The sequence below is a fragment of the Sylvia atricapilla genome, chromosome 13, assembly GCF_009819655.1.
Source record: "Sylvia atricapilla isolate bSylAtr1 chromosome 13, bSylAtr1.pri, whole genome shotgun sequence".
NCBI classification, from domain to species: Eukaryota; Metazoa; Chordata; class Aves; order Passeriformes; family Sylviidae; genus Sylvia; species Sylvia atricapilla.
In genome coordinates, this window is record NC_089152.1 from 17,722,586 (window position 1) to 17,743,470 (window position 20,885).

Here is a 20,885-nt window from a genome sequence, read left to right on the forward strand (position 1 = left end):
AGTCCTACCGATCCCTCCCTTGAACCCCTTAGCCCTGTAGAGCCCCTCCATCAGAGCCCCCTTCAGGCCCAATCCTAGCACACTCCTCCACTGGCACCCCTTCAAACTGGAGCACATATCCCTCATCACACACCCCTTAACGACGGCAGACCCCAAACCTGACACCCCCACCCTGAACCCTAAGCACTTTCCCACCATCGCAAACCGCCCCAGCTCCTGTAGCCTTTCTCCTCCAGATCTACCACTCCAGACCCCTCACCAACCCCCAAGGAGCAGCTCAGCCCGGCAGCTGCTTCAGCTTCTCTTTATTGATGGACAGTTGTGCTCTCCCACCCCAGGGCCCATCAGAGTGCTGGATGAGGGGGTGGCTCTGGAGTGGTGGGGGTACAAGACTAACACAGGAGACAACGCTGAAAGGGGAGCACGGGAAATACTGTGCATGGATCCAACACCTTTCCCCTGCCCCCATCCCTGAAACAACCAGCTGAGAAAGGCTGGATCTGCCTTGGATTGGGTCTGGGGAGGCGTGTGGCCATACAGGAGTGGGGAGTAGCAGCTTGCCTCGAGCAAGGAGGGGTCCAGCAGAACCGATGGCCACACAGTGCCTCTCCCCTTTCCCAAAACCCTACACCTGGGCCAGGGAAAGGGATATTTCACACCCCCAAGGACAGTCACCAGGAATAGGAGTCCCAGCAGCACACAGGAACCTCCTATGCTGACTCCAAAACACATCAAGGCAGGACTTTAACTACAGGGAGAAGTTTTTTAAAAAACTAAACACTTCAAGTATATTTTTTTAGTGATTTAAGGTCTCTTGCCCCTGCTGCTGCTGCACTGGGTGGTGTTTAGCAACCTACATCCACTCTAGGGACAAGGAGAACAGCGCAAGCGATGGCTGGTCTACTGCAAGGGGAGACAGAGCAGAGGGAGGGGAGTGGGTGGTGGGAGGGGAGTGGGGCAGGGGCAGGAAGGCCCAGTGGGCGCTCAGGGTACGGGCACCACACGCATGGTGTTGGTGTAGCCAGAGCCAGGGCGCCAGCCCGTCAGCACGATCACCAGGTCGCCAGTCTTGAAGAACCCTCGAGCTTTGCCTAGGAGAGAAGAGAGAGGTGTCAGCTCAGTCCCACCCTGTCTAGCCATGGGGCAACAGCGCTCATCACCCGCTCCTCAAGTCACCAAGGCTGCCTGTGCCACAACTGTCAGGGCTCCAGGGGGATATCAGAACTCCTCCTTCCTGCTGCCCACCCATCTGACACCCTTTGCCTCTGCTTTGGGGCTCTCTGGAACAGAGCTCAAAATTGCACAGTGCAGGATTTGCAGGGGATGCAAGATAGAGTCAACCCCACTTCGGCTTCCCTCGTCCCTCAGGAGCAGTGAGTGTCACAGTTCCAACACCCGCCACCGTAAACCCAACCTGACCGTCTGTTGTAAACTCCTTAAAGGCAACTCTGCCAGTCCCACCACTCCATTTCCCAACCGGACATGGTTCTGCTCATGCAACCACCACCCGTTTCCTGGCCGGATCCAGTTACCACACAGGCAGCCAGTTCCTCTCTTCCCATCACCAGTCCCTCCCAATCAGTGACCCTAAAGCACCCCTAGGTGCTCAGGGCCACCACATCCCAGCAGGGCCACGTTGCAGGGGAGGGGGAGCGGTGCCACTCACCAACATTCATGCCCAGGGTGACACGCAGGTCCACGTCCTCAGCCCAGGCGTCCTGGGCGGGGTCTTTGCAGAGCACGGGGAAGATGCCGCGGTACAGGTGGGCCTGGCGCGCCGTCTGCTCATTGCGGGTGATGGCGATGATGGGGGCCCGCGGGCGGTACCGCGACACCAGGTGTGCCGACCTGCGGGGAAACGGCCACCGTGGGGCTCCACACAGCCACCACACCTGGGAACGGCCTGGTGGAGCACAGCAGCCTCAAGGCCTGTCAGCCATGAGGGCTCCCCAAAACCCCTGGGGGGACATGACTAGTCTCCACAAGAGTCACTCACCAACCAGCTTGATGCTCTGCCAGACTCTCAGTTAGGCAACTGGGCAGATCACCACTGGCTATCCCTGCTGGCGGTGACAATCTCACCTCCCAGCTCAGCAAGTGCCATCAGGGTGTTTTGGTCCCTGAACAAGCCTTTACTTGTTTCTGTTGCTATGTTAGGGTGGCAAGGTGCCATTTATTCTGGCCTCTGCAAGCAGGCCTTGGCATCTCAACAGGGGTCCCTGAAAGTTCCCTGTTTTGAGGAGTTCCTGGTTTTCAGGGTGGAAAGAGCTGGTGCCAGCAGCACTGCCCAAAGCATACCAAGGAGGAATCCATCTGCCTCTCAGCCACCTGCTGAAGCCAGCAAACAGGCCAGTTCCTCCACATAGAGCTCTGCTCCTGCACCCCCACGGGAAGCAAATGCAGCAGAGGCCAAAATCTTTACTGGGAAGTTGGGCAAAGTCTTTAAAAAGCCTTAAAATAGCAGCAGCACAGCCTGGGTGGGGACTAGACTACAGCTTTCCTTTCTGTGAGCACTGCTGAGGGAGAGCATCCACAAACAGACAGATTCAAACTGCAAGGCTATGGCATCTGCAGCTCCATCTTTCCATCAGACATGCCGGTGTCTCCACCTGCTTTTGCAGCCTTGTTTAGTGGAGCCAAGCTCAGCAACACTTAGATGCAAAGCTTGCTGCTTAAAGCAGGGGCCAGCAGGCTGCTCCAAGCACCCAACCACACGTGCCAGCTCTCAGACAATCCTTCCCATACTGTCCAAGCCGCCTCCCAAGGGACCCGGGAGATTCAGGTACTCACAAGGGTTAACCAAATCCAATGCTAAAAATATTTAAATATCAGAGTTCAAATCTCTTTAAAAAGGTCAAGTGTAAGGTTGGAGCATATGACAAAGAAACATTAGAAGCACGAGGGTATCCAGAACATGGTGCTCATAGTTACCTCCTCATCTCTGCAGAAAGTAATTTTCTGCTCAAAATCGTTTTAAGCTGTACATTTTGGTGAAGGTCTCACCAGTGGTCCACATCTTCGGGTACGCAGCATACACAAGCAGATCTTTGCTGTTGCACTACTGTTTTGGCATGAATCCAGTGTGATAAATCCTGATTTCCTTTTGGAAAGTGGTCTGGGACTTATGGTCAGATATGCTTTGGGAGCAGGCAGCCCAGTTCCTCTAGATAGAAGAGCTGATCCATTGAGGCTTCTGCTCCCTCCCATTCCACAACTGGGAGAACAAGTCTCTGCTTGGCAGCTTTCAGAGTTGCTGGACAGAAATCCCAAACTACCTTGTTCCAGCACATTTTGCCTGCAGCCACTGAGCTCACCTGATGCCTGCCAGATGCCTGTCTGTGCAGAGAGATTACCTGCAGGCAGGCACAAGGAATCCCGGAAGAGGACATCTGCAACGTTTTCCATTTCTCTGCCTACCTATCCCAGACTGTGCAGTCTCTCTTCGCCCCTTGGGCTCAGGCAAGCAGGGCTGATGACTGCAAATCCAGCAAGGGACCAAGAATTTGGATGCTGCTACAAAAGGCCAAAGCCTTGGTAAAAAAAAAAAAATAAATTGTGCATCCACTGAACTTCTGTCTCCCTGTTACATTGATGATTTCTTGCCAAGAAGTTTGAATTGAAGCTGCAACACTTATTTTCCCTTGGCTCTTCCAGCTGGCGTCACTGCCACTCACAGCAGTAAAGGGAGGCTGGGCTCGGAGCTGGTGCCACGCTGGCAGAGGCAGGCCGAGGACTCTAGAGTGTAGGTGTGTCTGTCCATCCCCTGAGGAACCAGCACTGCAGGCACTGCCAGAACCTGACTCCACCAGTCTCTCAAAGGAATGTTTTTGTGATTCTCCTTCCCCCACACCCTGTCACACAGCAGGCTTGACCTGGGGGCACCTGTTCCCTCCTACCTTCCAGACTTGGTGAGGACAATAATGGCCCCGCTGCAGCACTTGAAGGACGCTTCCACAGCGCCAACTGCAGCGGCCTCAGTGGGGTCGCAGTTGAGGGGGGTCAGACGACGCAGTTCCTCAAACAACTGCCTGTGAAAGATGGCGGCTTCGGCCTCCCGGGCAATCTACAAGAGCAACACGCGTTCGGAGACAACACTCACGGCAGGCGCTCGGGCACGGGGCAGGGCGAGGTGCCCCAGCACAGGGTGCCACGTCTGTACTGCCAGCCTTGGACACTGGCATTGATCAGTGAGCCCAGACTGAGCTCACACCAACAGCACATCCCTGCAGAGGAACCACTCGATTCCCAAGGGTTCTTTTCGGAATGGCGGCACCTCACCCTGCCAAGCCCACACTCTGGTGACACTCATGCCAACTGCCAGGCACTCTCGCTCTGCTCCTGCCTGCTGGGGTCCCTCCCTGGCACAGGGTTCAGCTCACATGGCAGCGGTTACACAAGGTCGGCACGGGCAGCGAGCAGCTGGCCAAAGACTGCAGTGTTAAAGTGCAGCGTGTTTTGCCACGGCAAGGGCTGGCCCAAGCCCCCTCTCTGAGCCCTACCTGCCGGACTCGGTCAGGACTATCAGGGCTGCAGCTAGGCACTTAAAAGAGGCCTCCACCGCGCCCGCCGCCATGGCATCGGCAGGGTCCCTGTTGTTAACATTGAGGCGTAAAATCTCTTCGAACAGCTGACGATGGAACATTGCGGCCTCAGCCTCGCGCGCGATCTGCAGGCCCGAGTGGGAGGGAAGGAGGACAACACAGGAAAGAGAAGAAGGAAAGATATACCAGAGGAACGTGAGATCACATCAACTTGCTTAATTGTCATAGTAATGCATGCAAGAGGGTTTTAAGATGAAGCTGTGAAGCTTTTTGGCTCTCAGGTTTTGACTTTGCTAAATGCAACCCAGACCAAGATTCACCATACCACGGGACTGGCAAGTCCCAGTCACTGAGCAGGCATTCCAAACATGGCATTCTTATTGTATTTGGGAGTTCCAGCAGAGCAGGCAAACAAATTACTTTTCAAGGACCAGAACAAGCCAGTTCAGAGTCAGACCATGCTTTGTCATGGCTGCTTTTGACTTCCTCAGAATAGGAAGAGACTCTTATGCCACCTACCTGCCTGCCCATAGTCCTGCTTGCAATTCTTTAAGAGAGAATCTCTGGCTTCCTTCCCTAGGCTACCAACAGCACAGTGCTGCTGCAACAGTCTTCATGAAGCCAAGACACAAGCAACACTTTGAATGTCACTTCTGAAGGTGGGAGACTGTTCTCTCAGCCCTGTTACATTTAGTTTAACTTCAGGGTCAATAAAGATTTGGCTTATCTTGAGAACAAATAAAAGATTTCGTTTGAGAGCCAATAAAGATTTATTATAACTTGAGAGTCAATAAAGCTTCACATCTGAGTGGGATACCAACTTTCCTTTGGTAATAGGGAAATAAATAAGAACAAATCTTCGTTATAGGGTTGTCACAGTGTGGATGTTGGGGTGTTTGTAGCATGCCAGATATGGAGAGATGAGAGGGACAGAGGCACGACTAAAGGCTTTGTGTTCTGGCTAAGGATTGGCAACAGGTTCATCCCAGAATCCTGGGAATCATCACATTTAATCATCTTGGAAGGCCTGACAACCCAATAAAGAAGGCTTGCAGAGACTAGAAAAGCATGCAAAGGTTCATGATCTTCTCAAGGACAATTTTACCCAGTTACTCCACAAAGTGAGCAGCCGCTCCACAAAGCATAACAAGTTCATGTTAAATTAGAGACTGATGTGCCAGTGTAGTGAAAGCTCTAGAGTTAGAAAAATCAGAATTTTGCTACTCTAGTGTTAATGAATTATTTTATGTGATGCTGGGAATTATCTCTTCCAGAGTTATCAGTTTAAGCCAAAGTAGTTAAGTATCTTAAGTCTAAATATAACAGGACACAGGCGGCAGGCCGGAACAGCAGGCCAGTGCCAACCTGTCCTAAAGCATTTTGTTACCGCTGGATTTAGATAAAAGAGAAGTATTTGCATCACAACACTTACTCCAAAGGCAGGAGCTGGAAGCCTGGCAGTTTATTTTCTGCTCCTCGTACAAAGGCAGCAGCTCCATGTAACATAGAGAGCAAACCTGATTTTAGAGGGAAGTCTGCACTCCCCATGTGTAATGTAACGTGGGAATAATACAGGTGTCTGCTTTGACAGCGGCCACAGAAGGGCACAGCAATCCTTAATTTCACCCCACAGCTGGATCTGCTCAGACAGGAATAGCTATAGAGGGTTTCCAGTTGGTGCACGGGTGGAGATACCAGGGAGGTGGGAAAAAGGAAAATGGAGAGGCCGTTTAAACCTTGGTCCCATCAGGCAGCATAGCACAGCCAGGCTGGGCTTGGAAGTGTGGATCCAGGTGTGGAAAGGGAAGGATGCCCACCCCATCTACAGCAATCAGCCTGCCCAGTATTTGGAAGTTTACTACTGCCCACTTCAGATGGTAACAACCACCTGCTCCAGCCATGCTGCAGATCCCCAGACCATGGTTAGCTCAGAGGAAAGATCCTCACTGTACTGGCATACGCTCCTACCATAAGAGTTGGCACCTTGCTGCCTGGAACATATTCTATTTAGTCAATCTGTATTTCAATTTCTGCAGTGTTAAAACCTTCAGTGCTTCTCCAGGGGCCCTGGTGAAATGAACACCATGCCCAGGTCAGTAGAAAGAGGGAAGCACATGCAACAGATCCTTAAATCAGGCTACAGGTACGACACAACCTGCTCAGATCACAGAATCCATGCCAGGATGGAAACCCAGGTGTGTAAGGTTTGCTGCAGCAAGTTCCCAAGTCTTGGTAGGCAGTCAATCCCTATGATTTAGGAGTTGGAAAAGGAGGGAGAAGCTTTAAGGTGCACTGAGCCTTCGGCCTGTAAAGGAGCACCACTGCCCAGTGATCATAAGTAGTACTATTTTGCATTTGCCTCGTGCAAAAAACACCACTCCATATTGAGGTAAAAGATGTAACACACTGCAAACAAACACTGGCTGAGTTGAATAACATATAGAACCTGAATTGCAAATAAAACTTGTTAGAGTTAAAACTTGTGAGTTACCACTGCTGTAATTCACAGTACTGGTAACTGGGGAGCAGCAATGCTCACAGGTACTTGACATCAGGCTTTTATCAGCTGAAACACGAACTTGAAGCAGAGCAGAGTTTTCTGGCAGTTCAGGCATGTAAAAATATGGTGCTGTCAGTACTCATGCAACAAACCCCCCAACCCCCAGCACACAGCAGGTGCTGAATGCAACAGTGCTGTAAATCACCCACAGGAGCCTCCCCACCCCCTCCCCCATGCAGGACTCAGCCAAAACCTTTCATTATCTATAGATAAACTGCTTAAAGCAGCTCCTTGATCCCACAGAAGTTTAAGGCATTTAATATGCCACTGCAGTAGGACATTGGAGGGAATTTCTGTCAAGGTAACAGCAAAAAGAAATGGGAAGTTTTATATCTCAGCATTGCAGAGCAGCTCTCAGCTCTGCTTGGCAAGTTTGGAGCACACCAAGTGAGTCCAGGCCCTCAGGACCACGTTTGTTAATAAAATCACACACAGTAGAGTGTGCATAAAGAAATGGCTGCTTTAGGCAGCCGGGTCCATTTAGGCCTTTGAGTGGCCAGCTCAGGTGGCCAAGAGCAAGGCGGTGTCCCTGTCCCCAGCAGGGCAGGGCAGTACTCACAGCGTGCTGCATGCGCACAGCCTCGAGGGGATAGTCTCCCTTGGCTGTTTCCCCCGAGAGCATGATGCAGTCTGCTCCGTCCAGGACGGCGTTGGCCACGTCGCTGCCCTCAGCACGTGTCGGCCGAGGCTTCTTGATCATGCTTTCCAGCATCTGGGAGAGAACAAACCCACAGGCATCAACACACTGCCACAGGAAGCAGCTGCACTTCAATACTCCTTGTGGCTCGGGCACAAAGTGGGATGCACCTAAGGACTCCAGGAGCTCTCCATGGCTACGGAACAGAGTGGGGGTCCAGTTCCTAAACTAGCTTTGATTTAAAGCCTCCACCAGGTAAGGAAAACAACCCGTTCCATTTTATACCCATTCTGCATTTACCCCTTTTCCAGGGAGATTTAAGCCACACAACGTCTCAGACAAAATACTCCAACTTCCACTTTAACTCCTCAGCACAAGAAACTCAGAGCTCTTTAGAGCAGAGTGTGGCATTAGGCATTATGGAAAGCTCAAATGCAGTCATACATTCTCAAATTTGGGAATTTTATCATCTAGAAATCACAAAGAGCAGTGTCTGCACCAGTGAAGTCACCTTCTCAGAGCACAAGATTTCAAATGCTTTAGACAACATGTACAGGGTAGTAAACTAAACAGTTAACTCCACCAGCTTTCTAAGCATCCCCACTTAAAGGAGTGGAACACGGAACAACTTTCCATGAGGTTAGTACTTCCTAATCCCTTTCCACACCCCGAGTCTGGCCAGCTCTCCTGTGTTCCTCAGGTGCTCAGCTTCCCCCCAGCTGGAGCTCACCACTTATTTAAATACGATTTGCTTCACCCACGGGACATTGCCTGAGGCTGTGTTCCAGTGGCATTTCTGTAGTAATACAGGAAAAAGGAGCATATGCCACTGTAAACCCAGAACCTCATTCAATGACTACTGTCTAACGATAGTCTTCACTTCCATAGCCTGTGTGCAGAGCAAGGGCAGCCAGGAAACCAGTCCCCCCAGTTCTTTAGGACTGTGCACATGGATCCCTACCACTCCCAAAAACAAGGAGATGGATCCCATACTCAGTTCCTTCTGAAGCTGCAGTGTGGATACATTTTCTAAGATACCTGGGAACCCCAGCAAACCTTCCTGTTCTGGCAGAGATGCGCTACCACAAGATGCCAAGGAAAAGCATGTGCCATTTTTCCCATGAATTTGGAAGGTCAGCCCCAAAGGCTCATTACCACGTGATGTTTTGAGGTGTATAATCTCTGGCAAGAGGTCCCATAATCTAACTGGAGAAGATCTCAAACACAGGAATGCCCCAACATGAGATTTAGATATGAACAAAACCTCTCTGCATCTCACTCTTTCACCAATGTCATCAAGCCATGGCTGCCCTCCTGGCCAGACTCTGGCAGTGAGGAGCCAAAGGTAGTGCTTCCAGTACCTGAGTGGCACAGATGATGGGTTTGCCAGCCCTGTTGCAGCGCCCAATCATCATCTTCTGGGCAAGGAAGACTTTTTCAGCCGGGATCTCAATTCCCAGGTCACCTCGGGCCACCATAATGCCATCGCTGGCCTCCATGATCTCATCAAACCTGACAGCGAGAGAAGAGCTGTGTTATCCCATTTGTTCTGCAAAGCACCTTCCCATCTGTCTGTTCCCCTCTGAAGGGAGCACACACGCTTTTCATCGGCTCTTTGGGCTCCTGCAACGCCAAGGAAGGAGGAAGAAAACCAGGAGCAAGGCATAGCACGTATTCAGTGCTACACAAAGCTGTCTGAAGCTACAAAAAGGGAGTGTGAGTTGCTTTATTTCCGTGTAACAAACCCAAGGCATCCTGTGCACAAAGCTCACCTGCGCACACCCTCATGGTTCTCGATCTTGCTGATGATCTTGATGTTCTTTCCCTTTTCCCCCAGCACCTTCCTGACAGCGTGGACATCAGAAGCCTTGCGGATGAAGGAAGCAAACACCATATCCACGTTCTGCTCCACACCGAATTTGAGGTCCTGAATGTCCTTCTCAGAGACAGCAGGCAGGTCAACAGCAGCGCCGGGCAGGTTCACGCCCTTCTTGCTGCCGAGCATGCCGCCGTTCTCCACCTCAGTCATAACATAGTCCTTCCCTGAAACACGTGTTCCCATGGTCAGTGTTTATGGGACAGCTCCTGCTACCACTCCCACACCACCTCCCTGCCTGGGAACTGCAGTGCCAACAGAGGCACACGCGATAAAAAGCACATCCCATCTCTTCAGAGCATTTCTGTACCACATGAGCTTGCAGTTTACCCTTGAGAATATGACAAATTGGTCAAAACAACTTCTAGGCTGTTCCTGGATAAGATATCAGCTGTTCCCTGCAGGAGCTTGAGATTGCTTCCCCCAAGAAAAGCAAGAAGGTTGCAGTTTTGCACACAGAGTCCTGCAACATCAAACTGAGCACCCCAAAAGCCTCACCTTCCACTCCCTACGAACTCACAGATTGGAGGCTTGAGGCTAGAGCCGTTTAGGCAGCACTATAAAGGGAGTATCACGGAAGTAACCTTGCCTCTACCTTACCAGTTAAAACTAGTTCTGTCTCTAACTACAAAGCCCAGGGTCTGTGCTGTAAAACTAGTTAAATCCTGCTTTAAGGGCATGAGTTAGCCTGGCTGATCATGAACAGTGGTATGGCCTTACCACATATTCCCCTTTTGAGGATGGGGTTTAAATGCCAGCCCAGTGAAACCCAGCTGAAGTCAGTTTTTGCAAGGTTCCTACACTTGATAGAGAAATTCAGCTTAAAGTCTCACTACACCATCAAGAACTACATTCTCCTTTCTTCAACACACAACTGCAAGCTAAAAAACAATTACTGGATGAAAGCATAAGTATGTCCTAAGGAAAACTCGAACAAGCAGAGCTGAAATGGCTGTTACCCACCTTTCTCCCTAACCACCAAAGAAATCAGACCATCATCCACGTAGATTTTGCTGCCAACTTCTACAACTTTGGTGAGATTCTTGTAGTCCAGCCAGAGGGTGTTCTCATCACAGTTCTCCATGAAGGCATCATCCAGGGTCACTTTGAGCTGTGCGCCCTTCTTCAGCTCCACTTCTGCTGTGCCACTCTGTGTGACAACAAAACCAGTAAATACCAGCACACCACCACCTCCCAGCCTGCAGCAGTTTGTCACAACTTTTGGGAGGTGGTTTGTTACCTTGTTTCCTATGATATTTTTTTGTTTGGAAACGGCCACAGGCTTAACACAGTATCAAGTCTCTATGTGGTGAAAAAAAGTGGGATAAAAAAAAAAAGGCAACTTACTCCCTTAATGAGTCCAGTTCGGATTTCAGGTCCCTTGGTGTCCAGTGCAATAGCCACAGGTCTGTAGGTGATGGGATCAGAGGCAAAGCTCTCTGTGGCTTCTCGCACATTCTTGATTGTCCCCTCGTGATACTGGCAACAACAGAAAAAAGATGGAAATGTTAAAGCTGGTTCTACTCTGCTGCTCACAGAAAAAAAAACCCTGTGCACCCCAGAGGGTGCCCAAGCTGACAGTTCTGCTGAGTTTCAGTTCTACCTTCAAAATTTAACCCACACAAAGCTTCCAGTAAAGCAGAGTACAAGGATACAAGGGCCATGAAGGTGGAGTCTGGAAGTTAACTGGTGTGCCCTTAGCTTTAATTCCGGAAGGACAACTCAAGGAGACAGTCCCAAGGTCTGGCTGAAGTGGTTTTCCATGAGGACACACATGTGCCAACTGAAGGTGGCTCACCAACCAACAGGCCTTTAGGAGGAATTTTTCCAAAAGCTTTCCTGAATACCTGCCTGTTTAACACACCACAATATTCACAGCACCAGCAGCTGGATAATTGTGTGCATTGAAAGACACCTGATGGCAGAAGAATGTCACAGTGCAACACACAGCTGTGCTCCTCCTCCCACCAGAGCAAGGGAAGATGCCTCTCCACATTGTCAGCTCCCACACACACTTCCAGCCTGAGCCACTATCAGTCCTGCAGGTGGACAGGCTTTTCACTCTTTGGCCTAAATTCCCACAGATAAAAGATTTGCTAAAAGAGTGTTATCCATGTAAATATTTACAGGTTATTTCCAGAGTCAAAGCAATCACAGACAGGAGTTCAATACTCCAGCACCGACGCCTGGCTTCCAAACCTTGTTTGCAAGAGCGTTTTGCTAAATGTTGCTAATTTTGTAACTGTAAGGTATTTTTGTAAGAAAATCCATCCCAGCTCCCTCAAATGTGGTACAGATGGCCAGCAGATCAGTTTACTTTACTTGTTTAAACAACACTAAGAGATAACCTTAACTACTTACAGGTAGTAGGAGTTGCGTAACACCTGACAGGCTTTAGCAGGTAAGACATTTCCTCTCTGTGCCACATGGACTGATGGAGTTTGACCTGACTCACCTGGAACACCCGTTTCCCTCGTGCCACTCACTCACTCCAATGCGAGCACTCCACACTGACTTCAGTGTCCTGGGCATGATAAGCCAGCACCAGGAAGCTGAGGCCGGAAAAAGCTGTGCTGAAGTTCACATGTGTGCCCTCAGCCAGAAATACCTAACAGCTGATAACTCTTTATAGCAAGAAAATGAGTCAGTTTATTGACTGAATGTGCAAGCTGGCCCTGACCCTTCCGGGCACTGCAGCGCAGAAAACACCCTGACAGTGCCACAGCACTTATCTGAACCCAATCATCAGGGAATTTTCCATTTTAGTTTGATATCAAGGACTAACTGGCTCCTAGGGAGTCTGATTTCTGAAAAGTTACACATGCAGAACAGGAATGCAGGCAGAGCCGGAGATAAAAGCCACTTTTATTCAGTGTAAAAGGGAGCCAGGCAGGTGCTAAAGCACCTCTGTTAAAGCTCGAGCCCTGGTAAATACTTTAGGGTGGAAATGAGAACTGAAGCACTTGTGACAAGATGGAAACTCTTGGGGGCTTCACTGGAAATTGGGACATTTTTGAGGAGTCAGGAGGGGACACAAACGTAGGACTGGCTATGGCAGATGGTCACACTGCAGGCAACAGCAACACCAGAGCCTGCAGTCCGCTGTGATGGTGTGAAATGTACAGTTAGACCTCACACAAAGCAGGAATACCTCAGCCAAGCTCATGGACCACAGCAACTGGGCAGTAACAACGTGAGAATTCCCAGTTTTAGCCTGGCCACCAACTCCCTGACATGTCACCTGGCCCAAGAGCCACCAAGCCGCAAGGATTTGACTCCTGGGACAGTTACTCCACACTATTCTTTCTCCAGGCTGATTTCCCAACTGCAGTGCATGCACTGACACTACCCCAGGGTGGTTAGTCATGGTCTGATGGTTGACCACAGTTAAGTATCAGCCCTTTCGATCCTGACGTGGCCCTGTGCCTATTAAAGGCCACCAGGGTGAGAGGCCAAGCTGTTACACGCCAGGAGGCTCATGGGTCACTAAGTAAAGCCACCTACAGCTGCTACTGGGTGACATTTTGAAAGCTGGAAAGCAGCCAAGGTCAAAAGAAAAAAAAAAAAAAAAAAAAACCTCAGCAGAATGGGATCCTCAGCCCCTTCAGTACCACTGAGGATCTCAGCTATTAATAGCAATAAGGGCTTGACTGTCATGCAGTGTTGATTTCTTTTGACCTTATTCTTCTAAGCTCACCATACCATGTCCCAAGCTCCATGGTGGGACCTTCCAGAATACCAGGAACACACCCAGAGCAGCTGGTTAAGCAGAAAACCCAGGAACCCATTCTTCCCACTGGGAACAGTAATTACATCAAATCACTAATAACAGATGCCTTTTGATCAGAGTTCTTCGTTGATTGTCTGCTTGCGAAATCCCCAGCAATGGAACAAGAATTGAGATTAACTGATAGCGTGACCTCCTGCAGAGGTGCAAAACAGGGACAAGTCTTCTCAGCTTCTACTGCTCACCGGGAAGCAGCAGCAGGATGTGAGGAAGAACTGAAGGATTTCATGGCAAGCAGTTGGCATACAGTGTTAAATACCAGTTACCTGGCTCCCCACTACAGGGCAGGGTGCAGAATTGAATTACTTTCAAAATGGCAAAAGAAAATACACTTTAGTGTTATCAACAGTGAGGCTCAGTATGTACAACCAGCATGCTTTCTCCAAAAGCAGTTATTTGATCTTCCCACACCAAGGATGGTCTGCATGAAGCAGGATTTCCCTTATTCCTGGGGGACAGGATCAGCAGACACACAGGGGCTGTAGCAGCTCAGACCCCACCCTTACCTCATGGGTGCCATGAGAGAAGTTGAGGCGGGCAACATTCATTCCAGATTTAATCATTTCCTTCAGTTTGTCCACAGAGCGGGAGGCCGGGCCTAGGAGGAAGAAACAGTTTGAACATTAACTAAAGAAAAATAATGAGGTAACCCACACAGACCAGGCTATTTCATGTGGAAGAGAAAAGGTAAACGGATACAGCATTGCTCAGTGCTGCAGAGGCAATTACTGTTTTAACTTGCCCACAGAATGCGGCAGAACCCAAGCGATTCCCATTTCCCTGGATACTGGATTCACTCCCAGCAGTAACACAGGTTAGGCAAACATGGGAAAGTCATATTCCTTCACCACACAGCTTCAGCCCTGGCAAGGGATGAAAGCCAGATCCCTCTCACAATTTCCTCAATAAGTTTCACCAAGGTGTGGGCTCCTAGCTGCAATTCTCTCCTATCTAGGAATGGCGTACCAATGGTGCAGATGATGCCGGTGTTCCTGGCGATGGTTGGCTCCGAGTCGATGTCCAGGCGACACATGTGCTCCAGGAAGGTGTCTGCCATGGCAGCGTGCAGCTGCTGGGTCTGAATGAAAGCGGTCCCTGCATCATGGTGCTTCGACATGGTTGCTCGATTCCTGTGTCTGGAAGGGAAGAAAGCAGTGCCAGGTTTGGCAATCACCCACCCCAAATTGCCCATCAAGCAGAGACACCAAGACAACCATGTGATGAATATGGAGGTAACAAGAAAGCTGCTACTGGGTCAAACTAACTTTATGTTCCTATTTGAGAGTCCTAACAGGCAAGGTACATTTCTATTTCCATGTCATCCCCCACATGGACCACCCAAAGCTCACCTGCCTTCTATGCAGATGTTCCCTTCATAGCTTCTCTTCATTGCCAGTCTTCCCTTGGAGCTACACAACGCAACAAAATTCAAGCACTTGAGTGCGCAGGCAGAGGTTCTGCCTACTCCCTCCCAGCTCTCCACTCATTTCTCCTACAGGCCTCAACTGCACTTCCCATCCCACTTGGGACTGGGGCAGCTCAGCGCTGGCGTGACTGCGGCACGCCTGGACACGGGCAACCTTCTGCCCAGGAGCACCTAATCACGGCAAAGTCCGCATAAGCCTAAACCCCATCCTTTAAGCCTGGACAAGGAAGTAGACTTGAGTTGATTAAACACAACACTTTGGCAGAGAACACGTAAAAGGCGGAAGAATTAATACACTTAAGTCTCTCCTTGATTTAAGATGCTGCAGGTCTACTACCCCATCCCCTCCACTCCCCTTCACACACAGCACTAGAAATTTATGATAAAGTTTAAAACCGGTTGTATTTTTCAACATTTGGGTTTATAAAACCTCTCTGAACTCAGGTTGTTTGCCTCATCTGGACTAGAGAGTCCCTACAACAGCAGGACCAACCTATTCTCCAGGAACTTACCCTTTGAAGAGGAAGGTGAGCTAAAGCTTAACAGTCCACTGGGATGGGAGGACACTCATTTCAGAGCAGTGCCTGTGCCCCAGGCATTTCTAATTGGAATAATTTTGTTCTCAAGTAGTAGTGGCAGCTCAAAGCTTTCTCTCTTGGACCTGCCCAGGCTAAAATCCCGGCATTACAAAAGAGTGATGCAAGGTGGTGGCTATTAGCATGGGCAAATCACTCATTTTGCCTTTAAAAATTGGTTTAACTTCAAACTCCATGCCCTGGGCACACAGGTGACACTCAGCAGGCACAAGCTGCCTTTATCTCCAAGATGCGCTTATAAAAACATGGGCTGGGCTAAAACCTGGGACAGAGCAGGAATAATGCTGGGCTTTTGTTCTGTCTGCCCCAGGCAGACAAAGCCCACCAATAAACGGCAGAATGTTGTGAGGGGCACACACCAGCCAGCTCAGCACATCCAGCTTTGACACAGAGGCACCAATAAACCCAAAAACTCTGCCAGAGCTGGCAGGACTGAGCACAGTGAAGGGCAGACCATGCCTTGCCAGCCTACCCAGTGTCACAGCAGCTCTGCTGCCTGGCCCTGATGCTCCTCCCCTGCTCCACAGCCCTTCCTCATGTACGTGCAGATCCTCTCGCAGGCAGCCCTGACTCACCCCCACTGCGCTGCCATGCGCCGCAGAGCAGCCAGGCCAGCAAAAACCATAATTTGACCTGGCAAAGCCTCTTTTCCCTCAGCCCTGCCAGAACCTGCTGATTCACCGGAGTCACTACAAGAAAGTCTGCCCACATAAAAAGCCCAACAAAGTCTCATTATTATAGGAAAACCCTCTGGTCAGTCTCAAAACATTGTGTTTCAGCCCTCTAACACTTGCCGTTGCACCCTCTGCACTTGCAGAGCAGTGTCAGCTTCCTCAAATGCCAAAAAAAACAAGCCTTTGCTGGGAAATCACCTCCACGCACAGGGAAACAGGTTTGCACAGCTTCTAGGAACAAGAGGAATACTGAACAACGGTACCCTAACACAGAACTGCAGCCAGAGCACAACTTGCAAATTTATAAAGAAATAGTCAAAAAGTGAATTCTCCCTGCCTCATGGAAATCCCCCACCCACTCAAGTCATTTGCAAATATAATTTTAACACCCTTGAAATCTTTATAAAGAGAAAGGAAAAATTCACTTTCCAGCAGTTCAGAGGGCTCAGAAAAATCAACTGCAGACACAGTGACCTTGTCCAGGGGCGAGAGCAGAAACGCAGGAGCCAGAAAGTATCCCAAACACCCATCTGTCCACAGCACCGTGCCCACGACCATTAAGAGTCTTTTTGATACTCCCTCCTGCCTTCTATCAACGTGCATTTACAAGGCATTGACTGAGTTTTACTGGAATAACCAGTCTCATATTTATAACAGGAATGCCTGGCATTTCCCACTACTCCGCTTTTTTTAACATCAGAGGAGCAAGGACTTTAAGGACACCAGAAAACACAGAGCACTCAGTCTGGGCAGAGTGAGGAAAGGGGGGCTGAGCAATATTCTACAATGCCTGAATGTTTCCAGCACTGAATAAACCTGAATTCATTCCTCAAGGAATAACGATTAAATCCCCGCATTTATTACTTGGCCTGCCCATGCTTCAGGCAGGATGTCCCAACGGTGTCTGGTATCTCCCACAGCTCCTGAATATTCCAGACTGAGCCATCTGAGGTCGAGACTGGCTTTTACTGTAGCCAGGTGATAAATTCCAGCCAGCTCATCCCCATAGGTTAGATGAGAGAAAGGCTAAAATCGCGGTTTCTCTGGCTATGCCCCTTGGGGATGGAGAAAGGAGAGGGAGCGGCAATCCCCACCCAGGCAATCCCCATGCAGGGCCAAGTCTTTGCTGTTACTGGTGACAAAGGGAAGTAGAAACTGCAGCAGGGGCTGTCCCCAGGCCTGGGCGGCAGAGCTGTGTCACTGCCTGCAGGAATTCCATCCAGGAGGCTCCCAGGGGGCGATGATTCAGGATTTACTGGTCAGCCTCACTTACACAACCTCATGGATGCTGTAGAACAAGGCTGCTCATGCCCAGTGGCAGAAATGGTTTGAGTTAGTGCTCAGGGCAGGGTTATGAAACCAGGCAGGCCTTCAGATTGCCAAAAAACAACGAGAAAAACATCAGCCTTACTCATTCCAGAAGCTAAAGGCATTTAAGAACAGAGAAATGCAGCTCTGTAGAGAAGCAGGTTTTTACCCTGACCTGGCATCCCCTCTCCCAGCAAGGGAGGACAGCACATTCCTGCCAGGCAGCTGGAGCCAGAGATGGTGTCTCGCCGTTTGGTAAGGACAAAATGGCCACCCCAAAATTCCACCCCTTTTCTGCAAGGCTGGATGGAACCCAGGAGCCACCACCTGCTCCCGGCTGGCCGATCCTCTCCCCAGCATTGAGCTGCGGATCCGCGGGAGGAGAGACCCACAACGGAGGTGCCTCTCCAGCTTTTTGGCAATGGGGAACAGGAAGGTCAGGCTGGCTCGGCACCTTCCCTCTGTGCTGCTGGCTCAGCCGTGCCTTTGCTGAGCTTCCCCTCCCTGGAAGGCTTAACTGAAAAAATAAAGAGGAGGTGGCAAGCATCGGAAGTTTGGTGACGAGAAAGATTTATCTCGAGGGTATTTGTAGGACACACCTACAGGCTTAACCTTGCAGAGGACAAGGAGCCTTTCGGCTTGGCAAAAAACACCTGGCTGCCTTCAGGAAAGCTGTAAAAACCTGTTTTACACGATAAAAGAAAGCTTGGGGGGTTTCTTTTCACATTTAACTAGGCAGAAGTGTAGACCACCGTGCTGCAATCCCCACTCCGGGATGGAGATTGCTGCACGTGGCTGTGCCCCGGTACTGCAGCCCCATTCCCTACGTGCCATCCATCACCACCCGCTGCGGCTCCATCTTCCCCCGGGAGAACAACGGCCAGGCAGGAGATAAAGGACCAAGCACGTGCTCCAGCCGGCCTGGGAAATGTCTTGTCCCCATCCAATTAAATTATCAACTTGTTGGGCGGAAAGGGAATTAAGGCTGGCGGTGGATCACTCGGGCTAACTGCAGTAAACGAAGGTTTTAATAATAGCTTTAGATAGATAAAAGAGTAGTTAATAAAAAAAAAAAAAACAAACACGCAGGCTGCTGCAGACTCTCCAAGCTCTTTATGCAGTGGAAGAAGTTTCTCAGAAGGGTTTCAGGCAGAAGTCCCCAGTTCAAGCACGTGGCTCGCAGCATTGCTTACTACCTCGCATAAAAACCTTTTGCTTAATCCGGTGATGGGCTGGAAACCTGCTGGCATTAACCCATCCAACTTTTTCATATTAGCCAGAATTCTGCTCTATAAACGGGATTTTGGGCATGAAATTACACTCTTCAGAGTTTTATTGTTGAGTTTTGGTTTTTTTCTATTAAGCACAATAATTGCAAAAGTCCATGGATGTGTCTGAGTAACCAAAAACCTCTTTGTCATCGCACCTTCGAGCCAAGGCAAGTCACGATGAGCAGCAGCAGTAAAGTTAACACTTTAACGTGACAAAAACCTCCATAAAACACTGATTTTTTTTTTTTTTTTTTTTTTGTTAACCTGGGCCTCGCTGATACAGAGTTGCCTTATCAGAACAAAGCAGGTTTTTAGAGATTGCGGTCCACTTTTAGTAGTCTGAGGAGACAGTCGGGAGGTTGCCATTGTCCGCCGACAAAAGCGCTATTCATGCCCTGGTAGCTCTACAAAGGGGGTTTAAACACGTTTGAGAGGTTTTCACAGTTCAAGAAACTGTCCAAATCAGTCGGACGTGTTTAAGCAGCCATAATTACGAGAGAAGACTAATTCAGAAGGGGCCTTCTCTTCCCCGAGGGGCAGGGAAGAGGCTGCAGCATCAGTGCTGGGCGCAGTGAGCCGGACGCTGATTTAGGCTGATGCCTTTCGGGGAACTGCCGGCTCTTACGTGAGTGCAGGCAGACAGGGGGGGCGGCCTAGCGCCTCGCTCCGTCTGCCTCTGACTCAGCCTCCCAGCAGCTCCACCGGCACTGCCCGGCCAGCAGGAACCGGGCGGCAGCCGCAGCGGCGCCCCACGCTCCGCTAGACGGAACGACGGCAGGGCACACGCGGGGCTCCCCGCTCGTGGGTTCCTCACTTTATTCCCGCACCACAGACAGGGCCCCGCCGCCCCCCTCGCCCGGAGTGGCCATTTCCCGGTGCGGGCCGCAGGGAGATGCTCGGAGCGGGCGTTCCCCGGCGCGGGATGGGAAGGGATGCTCGGGGCGGGCGATCCCCAGCGCTGTGTCACGGGGGGATGCTCGGGGCGGGCGATCCCCGGTGCGGGGTCTCGGGGGGATGCTCGAGGAGGCAGAGGGAGGGGACGCGGGGCTAGGACCACCGCCGGCCACGTGGTCAGCGCCGCGTGCCCCCCGCGCGCCCCCTCCTCAACCGCCCACAGGGCGCGGGCCCCCTCCCCTCAGCCGCCGCCCGAGGGGACCCCCTACCCGGCAGCGGAAACGTGGGGATAACAGCGGTACCGGCGCGGCCGGCCCCACCGCTCGCCGCCCCACAGGCCGCCGTTACCTACCGCTGTTCAGTCACAACTCCGACTCGCCCTCTCGGTCCGAGCGCCGCCGCCGCTCTGCACACCGCCCCCACGCCCCGCCAAGGTGATCCCAGCCGGCCGAAGCACCGCCCCCCCGCGGATCCCTCCGCCACCCGCTCTGCCGGGAGTCACAAGGGCGGGGAGCCGGGGCTACTTTCACGGGCGGACGCACAAAGCACGGAGGTGATGGCATGAGTCACAGCACGCGCCCGCCTGGCCAATGAGGAGATGGCACAGCCGCCGCGCGCGAGGAGGGAGAGTGGCCGCGCCTTAAAGGGACCGCGGCCCGACACGGTGCTCTTAAAGGGACCGCGGCCCCAAACTCACATCGAGCCCCCGCAACTCACACTGACAGCCCCAGCTCACACCCACCGTCCAGCTCACACCTCAGAGGCCACTCACTCTGGGGGGGGACAGCGGCTCTGGGTGTTTTTGGAGGGTCCTGAGACCTTCCAATGGGAATGCTGGGGACCAGTGTGGACTCTGTAGTGGGGCCACGAGGACACTTTACTGGGGACACTGAGGACACGAGGCTGGGAGATGTTGGCGACATGGTGCTGCAGACGCTGAGGACACTATGCTGGGATCAAGGAGAGAGAAGGCTAGAGATGCTGGGGACACTGTGCTGGGCCATTTTGGCCACTTTCCCAGCTGTGTGGGGACCCAACATGGACACCATATTCCAGATCCATGAAGGCCCTTGGCTGGTGATAGTGGGGACCCTACGCTGGAGATACTGGGGACACGGTCCCGGAACCGTGGGGACCTTTTGCCGTTGACCCATGACAGTGGCTCCACAGTGGCATCGTGGTGACACTAGGGACACGCCATTGACACAGGGGCCTGCCACACAGACCCTCTGCTGGACTGTAGGACACTGTAACAGCCATTTGGGGACCCAAAATGGTCACTGTATGCCGGGACCACCAAAGAGTCCTGAACCGG

At 51.2% G+C, this 20,885-nt stretch overlaps 1 protein-coding gene across 5 annotated transcripts; it reads right to left on the minus strand.

The window, feature by feature from the left end:
• Positions 1-290: 290 nt before the first annotated feature.
• Positions 291-20,072, minus strand: PKM (pyruvate kinase M1/2). 5 transcript variants are annotated; one of them, XM_066328659.1, is made up of 11 exons: positions 19,923-20,072; positions 14,368-14,537; positions 13,908-13,999; positions 10,962-11,093; positions 10,578-10,764; positions 9,511-9,781; positions 9,100-9,250; positions 7,661-7,813; positions 3,897-4,063; positions 1,667-1,848; positions 291-1,091 (listed from the first exon to the last, which is right to left on the minus strand). In XM_066328659.1, the coding sequence occupies exons 2-11, from the start codon at positions 14,516-14,518 to the stop codon at positions 985-987; spliced, it is 1,593 nt and encodes a 530-aa protein (XP_066184756.1). In that variant the 5' UTR covers positions 14,519-14,537; positions 19,923-20,072; the 3' UTR covers positions 291-984. The 5 variants fall into 5 exon arrangements, with proteins under 5 accessions (XP_066184756.1, XP_066184757.1, XP_066184758.1 ...); XM_066328660.1 differs by having other exon boundaries at positions 19,919-19,942; XM_066328661.1 differs by lacking the exon at positions 19,923-20,072 and adding an exon at positions 19,906-19,910.
• Between the last annotated feature and the right edge of the window lie 813 nt (positions 20,073-20,885).

Excerpts from the sequence above, each read along its gene's own strand:
- PKM (XM_066328658.1), bottom strand. The coding sequence starts at position 14,791 with ATGAAGAGAAGCTATGAAGGGAACATCTGCATAGAAGGCAG. Across the intron at positions 14,000-14,367 it reads CGGCATCATCTGCACCATTG|GCCCGGCCTCCCGCTCTGTG; the intron begins GTACGCCATTCC and ends TCTTCCTCCTAG. Across the intron at positions 7,814-9,099 it reads CCATCATCTGTGCCACTCAG|ATGCTGGAAAGCATGATCAA; the intron begins GTACTGGAAGCA and ends GTTCTCTCCCAG.